At 44.5% G+C, this 22,504-nt stretch overlaps 1 protein-coding gene across 2 annotated transcripts in view; it reads right to left on the reverse strand.

Moving 5' to 3' along the window:
- Positions 1 to 215: 215 nt before the first annotated feature.
- Positions 216 to 22,504, reverse strand: part of LOC129711237 (phospholipid phosphatase-related protein type 3-like) — a 59,929-nt gene continuing 37,640 nt past the window's right edge. For both annotated transcript variants that reach the window (XM_055658749.1, XM_055658750.1), the window contains exons 5-8: positions 20,182 to 20,377; positions 14,854 to 14,911; positions 12,676 to 12,849; positions 216 to 3,427 (exon numbers count right to left, since the gene is read on the reverse strand). In XM_055658749.1, coding sequence (XP_055514724.1) covers positions 2,135 to 3,427; positions 12,676 to 12,849; positions 14,854 to 14,911; positions 20,182 to 20,377 — 1,721 coding nt within the window. In that variant the 3' untranslated portion in view covers positions 216 to 2,134. The remainder of the gene's footprint in view (positions 3,428 to 12,675; positions 12,850 to 14,853; positions 14,912 to 20,181; positions 20,378 to 22,504) is intronic.

A 22,504-nucleotide genomic window follows, 5' to 3' on the forward strand; every position in this document is an offset into this window, starting at 1 on the left:
CTATGTTCGCCACCAACAACACCCATTAGACACTCAAATGGACACTCAATACTTTGTCTATCCAAATAGTCCATCTTGGCGAATAAACCCATTTCTCTTATTGTTGTCCTAACCCAGCATTGAAACCCAGTTACACCACCAACCAACCAACCCCCCCCCCCCCCCCCCCCCCCCCCCCCCCCCCCCCCATTCTGCTGCCCCACCCCATCCCTCCCACTATGTACCCTAGAATGAATAGCACTGAGGCCACGCAACCCTTCCTAAGGTCCAAGCAGAGGTCTAAGGGACAACTCTCCACTTCAGGAGAGCTGGCTTTACTGACTAATGCTTGAACATAAAACCGACCAGCCATCCTGTGCAATGTGAGCATCACTAAACATAAAGCAGGCTAATATTTTCAGAGTAAATATCAAGTAAACATTCTGTGTAGCTTTCGGAATAAGCCAGTGACATTCATAAAGATGGCTCTCGGTAGGTTTCTAGTCCTGATGATCAGGAATTTTACAGGAAGCCATTTCGTCAATGAATGGCCAATCTGAAAGAATCGAGGCGTCGTCTTAATTCTGTGCAGATTGGAAGAGATAAACAGCTGGTTCCTCATTTATCTGTCATCCTCATAACCGAGTCCATGCATTCCACCCCATCCAACCAGCAGCAAAAAGAGAGCACAATGGTGTCACTTGACTGAACGGCGCCTCCAGTTTCTCTGTTTGTGTCAATGGTGCTGGACACAAAGGTGGATCCGAGCGATGGCAAGATGCACCTTCAGTGGACCAGGCAGATTTGCAGGTGGCTGAGGATTGGTTCGACTAAATCAAACGCGTGAGAACATCACAGTACTGGCCTTGGAATGAGTTTTGCCACTTGGAATTGCTAAATTACATGGTGCAAAGTTCATATTTAACCTGCCAAAGAGCTAAACACTACAGACGGCAGCAATTGTCATTCCACATCCGGTTGGTGTGGGTGTTAACATAGACTCCAATAGTTAACATATTGCATCCCAATACATTGCTTGCATTTCAACATTGGACGACACCCGTCCTACATTAAGGCCGAATAACTTGTTCCCAGCGGATCTGTGTTATCCGTTTCATTTTTTTTAAAAACCATATCAGAGTGATCATTCGTGAGGAATAACACAATCATTCTTACATAAACTGAAGGTGGCTGCAAATACTCAGGGTTGTGCCACATCTGTAGTGAATTGTTACAATAATGACCTTTCAACAGGATTTGAACTGAAGCTTACTTGAATGTGAATTATGTTTCTCTCTTCTGAAGCAGCTTAAATTTCGAGGGAACAACCAGTATTAAATTCATTTGACACTTCCAGCACCAACAGGATTTTGATTTTGTTCTGGGTTCTAGATTAAGGTGTTGTGGAGCAAGGAAAGGGAGTCACTTTACTTGCTAATTTACAATCAATAATAGTGGTCATCAATAGATTCTAGCACCAAAGTATCCCTTATGTAACTAGACCATTAGCAAGGTCGCACCAAACATATTTTGTAAAGGTTGGCAGTATTTTGGCACAGACGCACCAGATCTTTCTCTCCACACGTATTCTGCAAAGTCCCACGGTTGACACAGAATGTTGACCAGTATATCAGGAAGTCACAATAAAACAAATTACACCATTGGGTGATCTACGTATTACACAACATTTCATTTCTTGTTTCCTCAACCATTGCTAATTTAAAAAACACATCTTAAACGCTGGGTGACAGATTCAAAAAGCCTGAAGTTTGATAAGAACAAAGTATCATGCGAGTTAAAGCAACCCATAGTATCCAGGCCTCTTAACTAATGAGCTGTGGGCCAGTTCTTGGGTCATGAAAGGTGCTATTAAATGCAACTCTTTCTAAACAATATCTCCAAAGGTTGACCTTGCTTTTGGACGTTTTATTTTGTTTGCAAGGGAAGTCAAACTGTAAAGAAACCAGTTTTGAAGGGGGCTGTGAATCATCATCTGGAAAGGTCTGACAGCAGGAACTCCATGGCAATAGTTCCTGTTAGGTTCAACTTGGGAACAAATGCATAGCCCAGATAACCAATTCTGAACGGTTTGGTACTGTGGCAAGTTATTGCTCCAAACGCATCACGAGTTATCACTCCTATCCAAGAGACCGGTCTAGTCTTTGAATCGCCGGTTGGCTTGAAGCTTCTTCAAGTAAGCATCCTGATCACCATCGGCGCTGCATTCACGTTCCCCAAGATACACGGTGTTGGGCTTTCTCCTAAGCGTCGAGTCCCGGCTGGAGCCAATGGTCAGCGTGTCCGAGTTGGCTTCGCTCCTCTCTGCTCCAGCGACATTGATGGTGGCAACACTGCAAAAACGCACGTCTTCCTGTTCAATGTCGCTGGCAGAAGAACTGGGAGAGTTGCTATTGTTTTGGGCTGATCGGTAATCTCTGTAGTCCCGATTCAGGTCATTGAGTTCGTAAGCCTCGTGGACATCCATGCTGCCCTGAGGGGACTTCCATTCCCAGGGCCCCCCACCGTTCCCAGATGAAACGTGGACAACCGGGTGGGCTCCGTGAGCGTCCACAGTAACGATGCTGGAGGAGTCGCGCTCGGAGGGGGACTTGTAGTGCGAGGAATCGGAGCTACTAGACCCATCGGAATGTTTTGGCGTGACGGTGATCATGCCTTGTTGCTTGGACATTGCAATGACCTGCATGATGCGGGGCTGGTTGTTGGGGCGGGGTGCTCCTCCCTTCTCCGCCATCAGCATCCACTTGGCCCGGGCTGAGTTACTCTTGGGGGAGGTGCTGGGGTTTCCTTGGGTCTCCTCTGGGATGTGGACCAGCTGGGAGGGTCCGGGCCTGGACTGGATCAGCACCCGGGCTCCGCTGCCTCTCTCCGAGTTCCTGGCCTGCACCGTGGGGTAGAGTGAGGAGGGGGCGGGCTCGTCCTGGTCAAAGCCCGCACCTCGCAGCTCCAGAGCCGTCCTCATCTGAGGCTGCGACTGACTGATGGAAGGGTCGTGGTCCAAGGACATGCCGTCAATCGACTTCTGCTTCCACTGGGAAATCAGCTGCTTGGACCGAGAGGCGTCCATGGAGACGTGGATGGTCATATGGCGACGGGCGGCCTCGTCCAGGTTCGGGGTGTTGACTCGGGGCAGGGTGTTGCTGAAGGTCACCATGTTCTCCTTCCCCATTGGGCTGCGCGGTGCCAGCAGTTCCACGTCAACGCTCGCCCGCTTCAGGCTGTTGAGGGAGTTCTTCTCTCGTTGCGCCAGCTGCTGTTCCAACCCATCGAGCCTGGGTTGTGGGTTCAGTTCGTCGGTGCTGAGGGATTTGCTCTGCTGGTAGACAGAGTCGTGGCGGAGGTGCGTCAGGGGCCTGAGCCCACTCTTGGGGGAAGGTCTGGTGGGAGAAGTGTCCTCCGATGCCTTGAAATTACCCACCGCATGGAACCCCTGTGAGGGCAAAATAAGGAAGAGCAATTACCAGTTTTCATGATCGAGAGTGACAACACAAATTTCAATTGAATATTTTAAAAAAATCTAAAAGTAATCCTTCTTCAAGTTGGGCAATAGAACATAGAGTACAGCACAGGAACAGGCCCTTCAACCCACAATGTTTGTACCGAACATGATGCCAAGTCAAACTGATCTCATCTCCCTGTACATGATCCATTTTTCTCAACTTCCTGCACTTCCATGTGCCTATCCAATAGCCTCGTAAATGCCATTATCGTATCTGCCTCCACCACCACCCCTGGCAACACATTCTAGGTTCCCACCACACTCTGTGTAAAAAAAACTTCCCTTGCACATCTACGTTAAACGTTCCCCCTCTCACCTTAAAGCTATGCCCTCTAGTGTTGGACATTTCTATCCTGGGTAAAAGGTTCCGACTGTCTACCCTATCTATGCTTCTCATGCATAGATACACACAATGTTAATGCCCACAATGTTAATGCCAGCCAGTGGAATCCTTTCCTGGAGCAATGATTGGAATCTTTCAGAATGTAACCATCCTCGTCTCTTCTTCCTCCCCACCATCCAAATGTCACAAACCTTTGACGTAAAGTTCCCAACCGACAGTCTGACGCTGAAGCAACTTATTGACCCCAATAGCCAGCGCGATCCCTATTACCAGCGGCTAAAGGAATTAGATTGATAGTCTTTGGAGGTTGGAAGAATGTGGGGTGATCTTATTGAAACATACAAGATCCTGCAGGAGCACGGCAGGACAGATGTTGAGGACTTTCTGCTGGTGGGAGAACGAGGTGATATTGTTACAAGATTGAGAGTGGTCATTTGAAACCGAGGTGCCTCATAAAAAAATTCTTACAGAAGGCAGAACATGTCTGGAATTCTCTACCCGAGAGGGTTGTGAAAGCCAGATCATTAGAATTATTTAAAGTGGAGGAAGATATATATTTTAGAAGACCAGGCAATAAAGGGCTCTGGCGAACAGGCACAGGAGAGGTGATGAGGCTTGGAACTGATTATATCGCCCAGTGGGACAGGCTTGAGGGGCTGACTGACCTATTCCTTTTAGACATGTTCCCACCTTGATTTATCATCCCATCAGTGCGTCCTTCTATTCAGGTCCTGGGACCGTTCTTCCAAGTCGATTAAAGCATTAAATGATGTGCTTACTCGGCAAAGTTTGTCTTATATTCCTTCAAGTGCAGAATTCCAGGGAGGTGAGATGAGTTCTTCAAAGAGTTTAAAATGGTGAAGGGATTCGACAAGGCAGAAAAAGAGATTATTTCCGCTCGTGAGCAAGTCACGAGGCATGATATTAAAGTTACAGCTGGACATTTTTGATAAGAAACCAGATTGTGAGTCTTCACTCTCGGCAGGAACGTGGCATCCTCTCCCCTGCATCCAGGAAGGCCGACACTGCTGAGATCTGTTGAGCGAGGTGGCGCCTAGATGGTTAAATGGAATTGAGACACAGAGCAGTCGTGATCTAAGGGAATATCAGAATAGCCTCTGCGGTCTAAACAACCTGCAGCTGTATGATCGCTGCAAAGGATTCTTCCTGAGAGTCTCACAGAGTGCACGCTTCTAATGAAGATCCGCAAATCCTTTTCAATAAGGAACTGCACTCATTCATAAGACACCCCGTACTTTTATGACTCCACTGATGTTTACAGAAGTGGGAGAACAAAGGTTTGGATGTCAAGTTATTATTATATTTACAGCTGTCAGGAGATCACGCATTCTTTCTCTAGTCCCATCTTAAAACATGGAGAAAGACTTGCTTCAGTAAACAGAGTATTGTTGTAACATTTGCTCAGCTATAATTATCTGAGAACGTTCATCGCTTGTCACAACCAGATGTATAATTAATGCCCATAGCCAGCACCGTGGTGGAGTGTTTCCCATGGGAACTGCTAGTTGACAGGCGTGTACATAGCCATGAATTATTTCATTCCAACTGCCTGTCACCTTGCTCCACGGCGCACCTTGGGAAGACGCAGCTCTTTGTTGGGCTGGTTTGTAATTGGACTTGTGCCTTGCAAGTCGGGTTTCAGCGAACAGGAATGGAGGTAAGAACATTAACCTGCAAAGCATCAGGCCCGCCATTAGGAAATAACCAGGCAGCAGATTTCTCTGCCAACCCTCTGCCGGAATAAGCTGCCGGAGAAGGTAGTTAAGGCAGGTGCTATCATAATGTATAAGAGGCATTTGGACAGGTACATAGATAGGATAAGTTTAGAGGAATATAGGTCAAGCGTGGGTAGCTTGGACCAGTGTAGATGGGGCGTGTTGGTCGCCGTGGGCAAGGTGGGTCAAAGGGCCCGTGTCCATGCTGTATGACGCTATGCCTCTGGGGGGCCGAGGGCCATGGGCCTCACATGGGTCAAATACAAGTTTCAACTGATCCTATTCCTGTTGGTTCAACACATGGACGAAATCCTCTCCTGTTCAATATTTCACCTTGCATTCGACCTGATCCAAGATTCCATTATTTATCTCCAATCAGCTCACGTTTTTCCACATACAAACCACCAACAAACTCAGCAAACATTCTGCACTAACATTTCAGATTTCAAATCGAACATAGACCAGTGAAGCATGGCAGCAGGCCACCCTGTCCACGCCGAACAGGGTGAAAAGAAAGCAAGCTTTAAAGTAACGTCAAGGTGACACGGTGGCGCTGCGGTGGAGTTGCTGCCTGACAGTAGCAATGTTACAAAATTTTGAGATTCTAAAAAATCAAGTCTGCAATTTATCCCATCAGATAAAGCATAACAATAAGTTTAATTTGACACCAAATTCACTTTCATATCTCAAGTATTAAAAAAGCTATGACCATTTTCATACTCGGAAATTAGCATCTTGTTCCCTATTGATTTTCAATTCCCATTTCTTAAGGAAAGATTAACATTTTTAAATAGCCTAAGTGTCAAAAGATTATTCACAAATAATTCACAATATAACATGATTTTTATATCTAATTTACATTAATTTATAGGCCAAATGGAAGGAATTTAGTGTTCAATTGCTGTAAATAAATGCCCATTTAAATCGGCTTTCTAGTGGGTTCATGTGGAACGCGCTGGTTTAGAACGTTGACATAGCGCTGGATTAGTGCCCTCAAATGCCGAGAAAAATACTGCGGGATATAAAAAGCCCAAAATGAACTATTCGTTATAGATAACTTGATATTCAGGGTTATATATATGCCCCATTTAATGTAAAAATAAGGTACATACCTTTAATTGTTTGCTTTATAAAACCCTGGGGCTGCGAGAGGTTGCGAAATCAGAGAGTAATTTTAAAACTATTATAACTATATTATCGAGGCCTATAAAACTAATAATACCTTTTGGGACCGGGTCTTGCAGCGATTTTTCGTTAATGATTTACTAGGCTGAACATGTGCGACTAGTACAGCCTAGTAAAAATCGCGTTTTAAACCCGCCCCCTCCAAACAGCGCCAAAATCGCGGCCATGGCTGAGGGCAGATTCCCAATGACGATTTAGGTAGGTTTTGTAACATACCTACTGACAGCACCAGAGAGCCTGGTTCAATTCTAACTATGGGTGCTGTCTGTACGGAATTTGTACATTCTGCCCATAATCGTGTAGGTTTTCTCCGGGCGCTCCGGTTTTCTCCCATATTCCAAGTGTGAAGGATAGAGCTCGTGCACGGGTGTTCGCTCGTTAGTGGGGACTTAGTGGGCCGAAGGACCCGTTTCCACGCTGAATCTCTAAACTAAATTCAACTAAAAGAGGATAGACAGGATCAAGGATGATAAAAGAGGATGGGTTTGAATCTGAAGAAGGGTCCCAACCGGAAACATTGCCTATCTATTTTCTCCAGCGATGCTGCTTGACCTGCTGAGTTATCCAGCATTTTAGGTCTATGGTATAAACCAGTTTCTGCAATTGCTTTTTATTAAACTAAAAGAGGGTCTGGGTAACTTGAATTCACACAGGAACCGATTGTCCACGTCTTTCTGGGGAGGATTTGTAACAACTCAATGAAGAAAACTCTCCCCTTATACAAGTACTAAATCTATTTGGCGGACACAAGATGCTGGAGTAACTCAGTGGGACAGGCAGCATCTCTGGATGGAAGGAATGGGTGACGTTTCGGTTCGAGACCCTTCTTCAGACCCGAAACTTCACCCATCCCTTCTCTCCAGAGACGCTGCCTGTCCCACTGAGTTACTACAGTATTTTGTGTCTACCTTCGATTTAAACCAGCATCTGCAGTTCTTTACGACACACTTTGTCCTAAATCCATTAGGTTGAAATAAGCTTCTTTGGACTCTCCTTGAGACGGCCTCTCAGTTTACACCCAGCTGAAGCCTGCTTGCACATCTTTCCTGTTCAAAGGGATAAATATCACTTTATCTAACCACAATTATATAAAGACCTATCTATGCAAGTGTTAAATATCTTTCCCCAAGTCCCTGGTCTTTACATGGAAGGATCCTGTGTGGAATAAACGTGGGCAAGGTCCTGTGGCATAAACCTATCATCAAGAGTAGTGTTTACAATGACCAGGACCAATGGTGCAATTGGAGGTGGCCCTTTGAAGGTGGGCATAATGTAATGGTAGACAAAAGTGCTGGAGAAACTCAGCGGGTGCAGCATCATCTATGGAGCGAAGGAAATAGGCAACGTTTCGGGTTCTAAAGCTTGCAAAAAAATGTCTATTGGTTCTAAAGCTTGCAAAAACAATGTCTATTGGTTCTAAAGCTTGCAAAAAATGTCTATTGGTTCTAAAATGCTTGCAAAAAATGTCTATTGAAAGGTTCTATTGAAAGGCACTACTTACTGCAAATGGTGGCTTGGGTGTTTTGGCTTGAAGTTGAAAGCACTACTTACTGCAAATGGTGGCTTGGGAGCTTTGGTTTGAAGTTGAAAGGCACTACTTACTGCAAATGGTAGCTTGGATGCAATGGCTTGAAGTTAAAAGGCATTACTTACTGCAAATGGTGGCTTGGATGCATTGGCTTGAAGTTAAAAGGCATTACTTACTGCAAATGGTGGCTTGGGTGCATTGGCTTGAAGTTGAAAGGCACCACTTACTGCAAATGGTGGCATGAAGTTGAAATGCACTACTTACTGCAAATGGTGGCATGGGTGCATTAGCTTGAAGTTGAAAGGCACTACTGTAAATGCACTTACTTCCTGTTTGTACTGTATATTGATTTTAGATAAAACACTACCACTTACGGCTGTGATTTTTGGCCATCTTAGTCCCCCCCCCCCCCCCCCCCCGCTGAGCAGGTGCAGAGAATTCTTCCCATCAATGAAAAATAAAAGTGTTATTAGTTTTTTTTTAAATGTTGAGAATCTCTCTCCTGTCAATCACTCAATGAAAGCCACAACTTTTCCGGTGTGGGGGGGGAGGGGTTATAAAACCTGGAAATGTGGGTGTGGCTCAGTGTCTGCAAGATGGACGAGGGAGAGGTCACGACTCGCTATCTTTAGTGGCTTTGCACCCTACTTCAAATGGTATGAAACTGCACTTGAATTTGGTGGCCTTATACCCTGCTGGAAATAGAATTTCATGGATTAGCCACGAGTCAACTACCAGCCGTGAGTGAGAGAGTTGCCAGCAAAACAGGCTTCATTGACTGAGACGCCAGCCCAAGAATCCATTTGCCGCACAATTTGCATACTAGCCCTCTGGAAACCAGTCTCTTCAACCCGCAGCACCCATACTAGCGCTCCAGAAACCCCCCCCAACTGGCCACCTATATTAGAATTGGTGGAGAGGTGGAATATTGCCTTGGATGACCAGCCCTCCTGTGTGATGCTGGGACCCAACGGGTCCCACTTAGTCTAGTAATACATAAAATTCGGAAGTGAAAGTTCCCCGACCTCTTTTGGTTTACATAAGTGCTTTTTTGTGATTCTATGTGATCTATAGTCCCAAATATAATTAGTAATATTAGAGTCTAATTTAAAAATATATATATTTTGGTATATATACCTGTATAGACTGAAATAGGTATAGTAATTGTGGTAGGAAGATCATTTTTATTGCATTTATTCTACCTAATAATGATATTTGTGTTTTCCAAAATTTAATCAGCGTATTAAGTATTTAATAAAGGTATGAAATTAGCGTTGAATAATGCTTTATTTCTAGTAATCTGAATACCCAAATATTTACATTTTTCTGTTGCGATTTTAAAGGGGAACTTCAATAATTGTGTAGGTTCTTGAGGTTTTAATGTCATGATTTCACTTTTATTCCAGTTTATTCTAAATCCAGAAAAAGACCCAAATTCCTCTATTAAGTTTAATAAATTTGGTATGCTCGTTTGTGACTTTGTAATATATAAAAATATATCGTCTGCATATAATGAGATTTTATTCTTTGAGTCCCTGGTATTATAGCCCTGAATATTCGGATGAATTCTTATACTTTCAGCCAGAGGTTCTATCATAAGGGCAAATAGCAGGGGTGGCAGTGCACAACCCTGCCTATTACGCCTTGATAGTTGACATTTTTGAGATAACATGTTATTAGTTAAAATTCTTGCCATCGGTTTATCATATAATAATTTTACCCATGTTATAAAATTCTCTCCCATATTAAATTTTTGTAGTACTTTATATAAGTATTGCCACTCTACCTGATCAAATGCTTTCTCTGCATCCAAAGAAATAATTGATATATCTTCTTCCTCTAGTTTATGCGAGTACATTATATTAAACAGGCGTCTCAGATTATTAAATGAGTATCTTTTGGGTATAAACCCCGTTTGATCAGGGTTTATCAATTTACTAATATATTTGCTTAATCTTCCTGCTAAAATCTTTGCAAAAATTTTCTGATCTGTATTTAAAAGTGATATAGCTCTGTACAAGCCCGGATCTTCTAAATCTTTATCTTTTTTTGGAATAAGCGTAATAGTTGATTCTGTTAGTGTTTCAGGTAGTTTGTTTTCTTTAAAAGCATGGGAGTATAAATTAAATAAATAAGGGGTCGTTATCTCATGAATTATTTTATAAAATTCATTATTAAAACCATCTGGTCCCGGTGTCTTACCATTTTTCAGCGATTTTATTGTTTCACCTATTTCTTTGATTGTAATTTGAGCTCCTAGTTCCGCTTGTTCCAAAAGGTCCAGTATTGTAAGATTACAGTTATCTAGAATTTTTTTTATTTTAATATCTTCTATTTTAATTTTAGATGTATATAAGTTTTGGCAAAATTGGGCAAATCTATTAATAATATCTTTAGGTAGTATTAGTAATTCACTTTTCTCCGATTTAATTTTGGTTATAGTATTATCCTTTTCTTGTTTTTCAATTGGCGAGCTAAAAGCTTATGTGGTTTGTCACCAAACTCAAAATGTTCCTGTTTTGTAATTTGGAATAGTCTTATTACTCTTGCCGATAAAATTCGATTAAGTTTAAATTTCAGTAATATTAACTTATTGTGTTTATCTGTCGTGGAATCTTTGGCATTATCCAACTCTAACTGTCTGATTTCTTGTTCTAACAACAATTGTTCCGTCTCATTCTTTTTATTTTGAAAACTTTGATATGAAATTATAATTCCTCTCATAAATGCCTTAAACGTTTCCCATAATAAAGAAGGCAAAGTACCTGGTATATCATTTGCATCGAAAAAAAGTTTCATTTGTTGTTTTAAATATTGATAGCCTTGCACGTCATTTAAAATATGTGTATTAAACCTCCAAAATTTTTTTTTACCCGGCATTCCCTCAAATTTTACTGAAAATGTCAATGGAGAGTGATCTGAGATACTACTAATGTGGTATGTTGGGTTGTTTGTATATGGCATTAATTTCATATCCACTAAAAAATAATCAATTCTTGAATAAGTTTTATGTACCGAAGAGTAAAACGAGTATTTAACTTAAGTATTGTGGGTTTAAAAAAATATATAAATTATGATGTTTATATGTGATATACCACGATTTTATATATATTTATGATATTTGACATGCAATGCATTTTTAATGTAATGTTGCCCCTTGTCTGGACCTTGAGTCCGTAATAAAGTATATTATTATTATTATTATTATTACAACATCATGTGCTGAGCAAAAATGGAAGGATTTTGTCACTGAGTATTGTTTAGAAAGGGTGGTGCTTCTGATTTTGCCTGCTAGCATTATGGTAATTTTTTTCTGTAAGTGCTCGCTGTCCAGTTAATGAAAATCTATCTCAAGAAACCCCACTCGATGCATCTCATGGATTCTGCAGAATCATCACCTGTCTTATTAATAAACAGTCAATTACCCAGGCTGGAACTAGGCTGTATTTAATCACAATATTTCAATACACATTTAACCCAATAAGGACCAAGCCACAGGCCTGCAAATGGCCCACTGGCAACAATATTGGGTCTTAGAGTGATTGTTTGATGCAACATCCTTATCCATTGCCACATTGCTCCCAAGCCCTGATCGTCAGTCACACATTCAGTCGCATTGTCTCACAATTCTCATTTTACTGGGCACACCTTGTGAAAAGATTCTCTCCTCACAGTGAGTGGTACATTTTCAGGGTCCGAAAAATCAGATTCAAGCATTTGTTCCTAGACATTGGCACTTAATCTAGACTGACATTTGAGGGTAGGACCAGTGGAGGTGTCCTCTTTCCGATGAGGCATTAAAATGAGGGGTTGATCTGTTTCTCCAAGGAAGACCCCATTGCATGGTCAGAAGGTTCAGGAACAAGGCTTGGGAACTGTTTGAGTCAACTGCATTACCCCTGATCAACAATTATGCCACTGTTAGTTAAAGATGCCAGGGAGAACTCACTGCCCGTTTCCCTAGTCATCAGAGCGTATACCCCAACATTGCTACATAATGCCTCAAACATCACTACATAACTATCTATCTGCTCATTTATCTTACTCTGACCGAAGAATCTGACTTGGACTGAAGAAGGATTTTGGCCCAAAATGTCACCTACTTCCCTTTCTCCAGAGATGCTGCTTGACCCGCTGAGTTACTCCATCATTTTGTGCCTACTTTCCCTGACAAGGGCACTCAATGGATGCCATGTTTCCATGGAACCATTGCCTGGGAAGCACTTTGGCCATTTGTTGTAATGAAAAGGACTGAATTAGAGCAACTAATTTTCCCCAGTGGGCCTTGGATCTCCAACAATGGGAGGCCTGTTTCCTAGAATGGGAAAAGTGAGGAGGACTTTCTTCTCGTTGTAATTAGTTCCCTATAGTACTGATGTCTACTCACCAGATATGCAGCGATCCCGGCCCCAATGATGAAGCCCACGTATACGTCCAGTGAGTGGCTTCTGTATTGGGTGATCTGGGTCAGGCCACAGATTCCAGCAGCAATCGCAAAGGCAAACACCAGAACTGGCTTCAGTAGCTTGGTACAGTCAGATATTGTAGAGTTAAAGTACATCTGAAAGAAAAGCATGGGAGATATCAAACTCTGTTATTCAATCAGATATTGCCGATCTATATATCAATTCTAATTCCCACATCTCCACACCTCTCAATCTTCAAAGCTCTAATATATCCAGTCTTCCAGGGTAGAGATTCCAGATGATGGCCATATTTTGTAGTAGAAATTGTTCCCTGATTTTTGTCCCCAATGAATTGGGGTTAACATTGCGACTTGTCATTCCCAATTTCCCAACCAGAAAACATAGTTTATTCACTGTATCAAATCCTTTGAAACAGGTTGTTCAGATAGGACAGGTTTGGAGGGGTATGGCCAAATGCAGGCAGCTGGGACAAGTGTAGCTGGGACATGTTGGCCGGTGTGGGGCATGTTGGCCGGTGTGGGGCATGTTGGCCGGTGTGGGGCATGTTGGCCGGTGTGGGCAAGCTGGGCCGAAGGGCCCGTTTCCACGCTATGACTCTATGAGATTTTCACTTAATGTCCAAATCTTGAAGGAAGTGGCGACGCTGGTGAATGGCTGCGGCTCGCCTGCAGTCCGTATGTTTTTACTTTTTTGTGGTTTTTTTTTGTTTTGTTCAGCTAAGTTTTTGGTTTTAGGTTGTGTTTATGTGTGTGGGGGGGGGGGGGGGGGTTGAAACAGGGCTTGCTGTCTCTCCCTTCGGGGGAATGCGTATCCCCCTTCTCTGCCTCCATCTGCACTGAGGCCTAATGGCGGAGCTGGCGACCTTGAGGCTCCGGAGGCAGCCTGTCAGGACTCGCCCTGGGCTCACTCCCATGGGGGCGGCCCGGCTCGGGGCTGGAACGGCGCTCCTGTGAGGGGCTGTGATGCTCCCATGAGGGGCTGTGATGCTCCCGTGAGGGGCTGTGACGTTCCCGTGGGGGCGGCCCAGCTCAAGGGTAACGGCGCTCCCGTGGGGGCGGCCTGGTGCGGGGCTGAGACGCTCACGTGAGAGTTACCCGGCTCGGGGCTGGAACGGTGCTCCGGTGGCTGAGGCGGCGTTCTGGCGGCGGCGGCCTGAGTCCGGGGTTTGGCCGCGGGCCAGTGGACGACCTCGTCAACAGCTTTGTCCGCTGGACTGGAGGGCAGCAGCTTTGACCACCCCGGGCCACGGTGTTTGAATCGGCCCGTTCGTGGAGCTCGGTGAGCCGCGGGACTGATTTTACCATCGCCCGGTGGGGTAACGCCTCAGCGCAGAGGGAGAGGGAGGGAAGAGACTGCAGCCCTAAGATGTTTTGCCTCCATCACAGTGAGGAGGTGCTTGGTGGACTCACTGTGGTGGATGTTGATTTGTGTTTACTGTCCGTTCTGTTGTTTATTATTGTATTATTGTATGTATGGCTGCAGGTAACGACATTTCGTTCAGACGGTAAGTTCTGAATGACAAATAAAGGATCCAAAGAAGATAACTTTACTCAATTTTTCTCTGAACCCCATTGAGAGATAGTGATATGGGGCTCCAGCCCAGGTAAGGCTTCACACCCAACACAGTAGTAGTGAGAGCAGATGTAAGAGATACTGTAGGTGTATGAGATCAAAGGGGTATGCTATCATTACAGCCCATGGGGTGGGGTGATCATCGATTGTCACATTGGATTCCATAACAGGAAGTTCTCAGGCCACCCTAAGGGTGTGCCAGTCTCTCCAAGCCAAAAGAACAGCGAAACACCTGGCAACATTTGTGACAAAGATTGGGATCAATGGGATTAAAATTTAAAAAGGGGAAAGACTGAAAAGACAGGGAACCAAGTCAACAGGGGCATGTGAGCAAGTACATCATGATCCAAAACAATGGAAGTGAACATAGTGTGATCCCACACAACAGGAGTGAGGGAACACTGGGATCCAGCACAAGAGGAATGATTTAAGACGTTGGAAAAGAAACTATAACAGGATTGTTATATTCCATCATTATATTATTATGACTGCACTGTGAAACACCAGATGCCCAATGAAATAGCCACTCCCTTGGTCCATGAGAGCCAAAGGGCAGAGAAACTCACCGAGATGTACACAGCGGCAAAGGCAGAGATTGTGGCGTGCTGGGATGGGAAGCTCTTCCTGTGAATAAGAGCACAGTGAAATGTTGAGCATCTTGAACAGTGATCTCACCCGCGTTCTCACCTAACCCACATACTGCCACATGCTGCTCCTCCAGTACAAAAAATGCAGATCAAGTGAGGTTTGAACAGTAGTATCTTGACCCCAGTGCTGGTGAACCCAGGGAATACATTAGTGTGAAAAGTGCTGGAGTAATTCAGTGTGTCAGGCAGCATCTCTGAAGAACATGGATAGGTGCAGTTTTGGGTCAGTCCATATGAAGAAGGTTCCTGGTCCGAAACATCGTCTATCCATGTTCTCCAGAGATGCTCTCTGACCTGCTGAGTTACTCTAGCACTTTGTGCCCTTTTGTGTAATCCAACATCAGCAGTTCCATGTTTCTACCAGGAAATACATTTATCAGTTTAGTTACGCCGTGGAGCCTTGAGATTTCTGACAACTAACGACAAAGATTTCTGAGCTTTGTGGAGCAGTGTGTTAGTGAGGGGACGTTTGTATTAGGATGCCAAAATCAATGGGTGGGAAGGGGAAACAATTGGCTACGAGATGCTGGAGACAGATATGATGGACAAAGGGGGAAGGAGCTTAGCCGACAGGGGTCCAAGGCTGAGGCCGTGCTGGTAAGATGGGAGTGTTGGGACACCAACACCCACATTTCTTCACAACAGGAGAGTTACACTGGGAATGGTGCCATCCTGTGCCCCCCCATGCACTAATTGGGTCAGACTCACAAGAAGAGTTCCTGACAAGCCAGAGGAGGCAGGATAAATTCCACGGCAAACCAAGCATGGAAAGCCCAGAGACACAAGAGACTGCAGATGGTGGAATCTCGAGTTAAAAAAAACAAAACCAAAACTGCTGGAAGAACTCAGCAGGTCAGGCAGCATCTGTGGAGGGAAATGGACAGACTTTGGGTTTGGGACCTTTCTTCAGATGGAAATTCAAGGCCAGTTTCACGTAATTTCACACACATCATTCCAATAAATCCAAGTGGTTCAGCACGTCTGAAGCAGACACGTAATGGATTGAACATTGTAACCTGATCAATTCCACCAACATCCCTCCTTCAGATCAATAAATATGAGAGCTTATCAAGCAATTCGGTTGTTATTCAATAGAAGTACTATTGGCGAATTGTAATCAGCATATAATGGCAAATTGTAATCAGATACATCCATATCCAAGGTGTGCATAATTCGTTCAAAAATAAATTTCACATTTTAAGGAATGAACACACAAACACAATGAAAGAATGGACCAGTTCCCACCTGGTCTAATCCATAACTGTGAGATAATGCTAACAGGCAGTCAGGCTGTCGATGAAACACCAACATACTGAGAGGGCCCAGACCAATTCAGACATAGTTAGAAGACTTAATTTCTCTATTACTACTGTATCCCCAATCTTCAACCCATTCACAATCACTGCTGTAAAGTCATCTCCCAAACCATTCAATGAACAATGCGACAATTTCCCTTAAAATAAAGATAAGCTTCGAGTTTATCCTTACTCCTCCGCAACTCCAGTCAGGGGTGTTTCTCACAACTGTAGTTTGTTGTGAAATGAACCTGTTATGATGGAGTGGATTCCTGGATGGTGCAGCTAAATGTTTCATTATATTTGTTACATTGACGGTGTAGAAAATAGGATTAATGTAGATGGGCAAAAAAGTCAGCATGGACATGGTGGACAAAAGGCTCAGCATTGACGTGAAAGGCCTGTTTCGGTGCTGTATAACTCTTATCTTTGTATATAATGGAGTACAAAAAGTCAGGAAAGGAGTTAAACTCAAATTTCACTGTACCTTAATTGGTACATGCGACATTAAACTGACCACACTGACAGCACTCAAGGTCAGGATAGAACCTGTGTCACTAGAGCAGGTGGGGGGGGGGGGGGGGGGTTGCAATGACTCTATTAGCATCACTGTGCCATCCACAGGGACGTCCATGGAAACAGAAGACCCTTTTCATGGAAGATAGGAGTAATTGGAAGAATTAGCACTCAGGGGGACAGGTTTAGTAAAAGGCTGATCCATTTCGTTGGAGTCTCGATCTTGTTGGAATGCAAGAAAGATTTCATTGTTATTGGCTCAAAGAGCGCTCGATAAAAAATCAATTATATTTAACTTGTACACGTCTCTTTCTCCAAGAACAAGAAGAATAGCCAGTGAGACTAACTGGCAGTGTACGCGGTAATTAAGCTGGTGGCTGGTGTGTACGCAAATGTAGTCATTCCTCTTCACTCTGACACAAAGTTGGGTCTCAATGCCAAGAGGCAAGAAGGAGAGCTGTGATCACTGCATCTCACCAGTCCTGTGGATCACACGGTTAGGAGCTTACAATCGACCCAAACAGCCTCAGAACGTAGGTGGCTGGGACAGTCAGTTGGGACACACTGAAGGGATAATCACTTGTATAGACAGTTTCAGCACACTCCGCCTCCCTCCCATCACTATACCCTCAAAGCCCTGACCTCCCCTTCAGATCTGCCAACATCAACCGCTCACTGAAATGGTACAAATGCCCTCTAGTCAGCCCATCTCCACCACCCCCACCCCCTTGCCCCTCCTCAAATGATTTATCACCTCTCCTATCCATGGTCAATACTCCACTATTCTGAAACAAGTGCCTTTACGTACCTTTACAAAGCAGATGAGGCAGATCAGATTTATGGAGAGGGGCAGAAGATGTTAGGCCTGTCAAGTGGGTGTTTTAGTAAAAATATGTTGTCCTTCTGACTCATGCCAAGTCCTTCTAACTTCTTATCCCAGCCCTAACACATGCCTGAGTGGCATCTTGATTTTTAAGTTCTCATCCTGGTGTTTAAGCCCCTCCATGGTCTCATGCCCATGAGGGACCGGGGGATGTGTATGGGATACGTGCCCTCGCAGAACAGTACAACATCAAATCTAATTATGACAAGTAATCGAAAGAACGGAGTTCAGATCCAGCTACTGCAATTTGATATGAACAAAAGCTGCTGTAAAAACCCAATCAGTCCCTTGGGAAGCAAGCACATTGTCATTATCTGATCAAATCTATATGCGACTCCACACGGACACAAAACGTGGTGCCTGCTGTCTTCCAAATGACTGAGGTGCATCAAACAGCTAGCCACTGATTTTGACAGAATGCTCAATGCCTCAATGAACGGACTGTTTTTATATTTCAACTAGACCAAGTGGGACGGTCCCTGCCAGACGGGACCCAAATTTTAGTGCTACCATGTACCGTTTTGGCGTAGATACAATCTCACGCATAGAGGCGCGCACACAGAGAAACACAGAGAAACAAGACAAGATTTTTAAAATAGTATATAGATGATGTGCCCTTAGCCCTTTGTACTTCCGGTGGCGCTGGTGCCAGCAGCCTCCACCTACAGCCCGGTATCTTTTTGTTTTTTTGTTTATTTAGTTATGTAAAAGTGTGTTTTTTTGTGTTTTTTTGGTGTCTTTATGTGGGGGAAGAGGGCACGGTGCGGGGGATACCGGAGCTCCAGCAGCGGCGCTGATGGACAGCGCTGGAACATCGCGGGGCTGGCGATGCCTTACCGGGGGTCGCCATCTGGAGCCGGAGCGCTGGACCTGCTGCCGACATCATGGAGCTGCGGTTGCAGAGCTCCCAACGCGGGCGGCGCTGATTACAACGCGGGGTCCTGCGACTCTGCCCGGCTCGGCCTGCGGGCTCGGGAGCTGCAGACTCCGGCAGCGGGAGGCGGCTGATCCAGGAGGTCTGGGCCGCTGAGGAGGAGGCTGTTCACCGTCGGGGTTCGGCGTCGGCGTCCCACCAGCCCGGCGTGAGGGCCTGAACATCGGGCCACCCGGGCCGGCGACTGCGGGTGCTCGGAAGGCCCCGACCACGGATGAACATGGAGGGGAGGCTGGCTGGACTATGGTGCCTTTCTCACCTTGGTGCCATATTTGTTATGTTGTGTTGTGGACTTTCTGTGTCTGTGCTTTTTTTAATTTAAATTTTAATTCAATTTCAATTTTATTTTTAATATGTTTTATTATTTATTTATTATTTATTTTTATTATTTCTTTGTGATTTTTTTTAATGATACTGCCTGTAAGGAAAATTCATTTCGTTGTCCCAAATTGGGACAATGACAATAAATTGAATACAATACAACAATACAATAGCATTCTAATTACTACATGTGATTGCTGTTATAACGGTATGTTGTATCGGTAACATTGACATTTTTTCCGTTTTATGCCAGGCTGTATGTAGCCTGTCCAATTGCTGTATGTGACCAAACACTTTGTGGGTGTATTGGTTAAAAAGGAATCACAAAGTGGCATTGATCCATTAGAAACAGAATATATTGATTTGTCTGTATAATTATTGTAAAGAGAACAGTTGCCTATTGTACCATGTCCATAAAAATATTAATTTTAAAAATCAATCAATGGACTGCTTGGGCTGTTCCCTGGGATGTGTTTGATATGCCGAGAAGCTTCATGTTGACTGCGATATAACCCACAGTTGCTTGATGGTCATATAAGGCTCTATGACAAACATAGAGGCTTGTACTCAAAGTTCAGCGCACAGCAGAAACAACCATTGGGAATTACCTTTTGTGACTATCCATAAGTTCATAGGTGAAAGGAGGAGAATGAGGCCATTCTGCCCATCAAGTCTACTCCGCCATTCAATCATGTATGATCTATGTTTCCCTCTCGGCCCCATTGCCCTGCCTTCTCCCCATAGCCCGACACCTGACAATGCCACCAGCAATACTGACGTTCACTGCACAACCGTGATCGATCACGGGTTGGTGGCACATAGGACCATTAAAATTGGGGGAATTAAAAGGATATGGGCTGTGCAATTCAGAGCACAGATACGGTTCTAATAACAGAATAATAATGTGCTGGGCTAACGAGACGAACAAGAATAGTGCGTTGCATGAATTCATTGATTGCATCACATCTACATAAGAAGGCAAGGGACCAGATCACTTTTCACAAGAGTTGATGATATGCTTCTAAAGAGACTGTAAGACATTATGGTAGTAGCATGTAGACAGAAACATACACAGGTTTCAGTCGAGCAGTGTGGGTCTTTTTGGTTTTACATAAGCACACTGCACACACATACTCACACACATACTCACGAGACGGATACATCACATGGCTCAAATTGCACCATCTGCTACTCGGTTCTTAAACGTACAGTTACCATTATATACAGAGACCATTAAACCATTCAGTAACAAAGGGGATGTTGAATGGGTTCCAACAATACCCAGGACCCTGGGTTACCTTGCGGACACGATGGCGTGTTGGTCCGGGCCAGAGCAGATGTCCTTGGTGATATAGGGGTCATGGTCACAGGAGATGCCATGCAGGGTGTAGTTGGGCTTGCACACCGTGAGGAAGAAGGGCGCGTGGTATCCAGTTGCCAGCTGAATGATGTCAGTAACCAGGGCCGTGGCACAGAGCCCAAATACATGAACACCTGGAAAACCAAAGTGACATTGTTAGAGAGGGTGACGGAGGCAGGTAGAGTCACAGCACAGAAACAGGCCCTTTGCCCCACCGACCATCAAGCAGCCGGTCACCTTAATCCTACCCCAGTCCCATTTCATTTTCCCCATTATCATTTCAACTCAACTTAAAGATTTAATCAATCACTTGCATACAATTTAGTTTAGTTTAGAGATACAGCATGGAAACAGGCCCTTTAACCCACCGAGTACACATCAACCTTTACAACAGGAAAGAATGTAATTGTTCTGGACCTAGTGCACATGACCATTTAATATTTTTGACTCTTGACCCCAACAGTGGATCAAAGGGAAAGGGTCAAAGAGCAACAGGGGCCATCAGAGAACACTTCACTGATGGCAGAGCCGTTGTCATGCAAGAGTAGGGATTCCTGGAGGCCTCATGCTCCCACTGGGCTTGACGAGAGAGGAAGATGAATCGAGGCCTCATCAGCTAACATCGGGGCCACCGAGGTGAACATTACCCAGTGATCCTGGAGAGCAGCAGGAGCAGGAGGGACAAGAGAGAAAAGGACTGAGTGCCCTGCCACCCATGCAGCTACTGCGGAGACTCAAGAGGTGGGATGTTGATAAGGACAGAGGGAAAGTGGAAGGTTTCAGCTCGGTTTTCCATCACTGATGGAAAATGATCCACCCAGAGATCACACTGGCACAAGAAGAGCTCAAATTAACCCTCAGCTCCTCCCAGGCCTGGACAAGATGTTTCACCTGCAATGATACTAGAGACTGAACATTTTAACGACTGAACATTTGCACGTTGGTTCCAAGGAGCCCTCGGTATTGAACTTGTCTCCCCATCCATCCTCATTGCCAGGCCCGGTGGTCACCTGGCTGAGATACCAGGGTGGGTCAGTCACTTAGAGGAAGCAGGGGAAAGACCTCAACCTCATAGGAAAGATGACAAATGCAGATTTTGAAATTCCAAAATGAAACAGGAGTTTTTGTAAACACTCAGTAGGTCAGGCGAATCTGTTCGGAGGAGGAGGAAAAACATAGAAATTAGGTGCAGGAGTAGGCCATTCGGCCCTTCGAGTCTGCACCGCCATTCAATATGATCATGGCTGATCATCCAACTCAGTATCCCTTACCTGCCTTCTCTCCATACCCTCTGATCCCCTTAGCCACAAAGGCCACTTCCCCTCTTAAATATAGCCAATGAACTAGCCTCAACTACCCTCTGTGGCAGAGAGTTCCAGAGATTCACCGCTCTCCGTGTGAAAAAAGTTTTTCTCATCTCGGTTTTAAAGGATTTCCCCCTTATCCTTAAGCTGTGACCCCTTGTCCTGGACTTCCCCAACATCGGGAACAATCTTCCTGCATCTAGCCTGTCCAACCCCTTAAGAATTTTGTATGTTTCTATAAGATCCCCTCTCAATCTTTTAAATTCTAGAGAGTATAAACCAAGTCTATCCAGTCTTTCTTCATAAGACAGTCCTGACATCCCAGGAATCAGTCTGGTGAACCTTCTCTGCACTCCCTCTATGGCAATAATGTCCTTCCTCAGATTTGGAAACCAAAACTGTACGCAATACTCCAGGTGTGGTCTCACCAAGACCCTGTACAACTGCAGTAGAACCTCCCTGCTCCTATACTCAAATCCTTTTGCTATGAAAGCTAACATACCATTTGCTTACTTCACTGCTTGCTGCACCTGCATGCCTACTTTCAATGACTGGTGTACCATGACACCCAGGTCTAGCTGCATCTCCCCTTTTCCTAATAGGCCACCATTTAGGTAGTCTGCTTTCCTGTTTTTGCCACCAAAATGGATAACCTCACAATCCACATTATTCATCTGCCAAACTTCGATTCTCACCCAGCCTGCAGTTCCCCTTGCAACACTCCTAGCACTTTCAATGACTGGTGTACCATGACACCCAGGTCTCGCTCATCCGCTTTTTAGATATTGCCCCCATTTAGAGCTGTATTCCCTCATCAAACTTGGGAGATCATTAATCTTATATTGTGCATCTGCCAAGATCCCACTCATATATATCCAAGTCACCTTGCAGTCCCAGCCTAGCATCCCACTAGTCACTGCCCGCCATTGTGGAAAGGACCCGTTTACTCCTACTCTT

Source organism: Leucoraja erinacea, chromosome 29 (genome assembly GCF_028641065.1).
Source record: "Leucoraja erinacea ecotype New England chromosome 29, Leri_hhj_1, whole genome shotgun sequence".
Lineage (NCBI taxonomy): Eukaryota > Metazoa > Chordata > Chondrichthyes > Rajiformes > Rajidae > Leucoraja > Leucoraja erinaceus.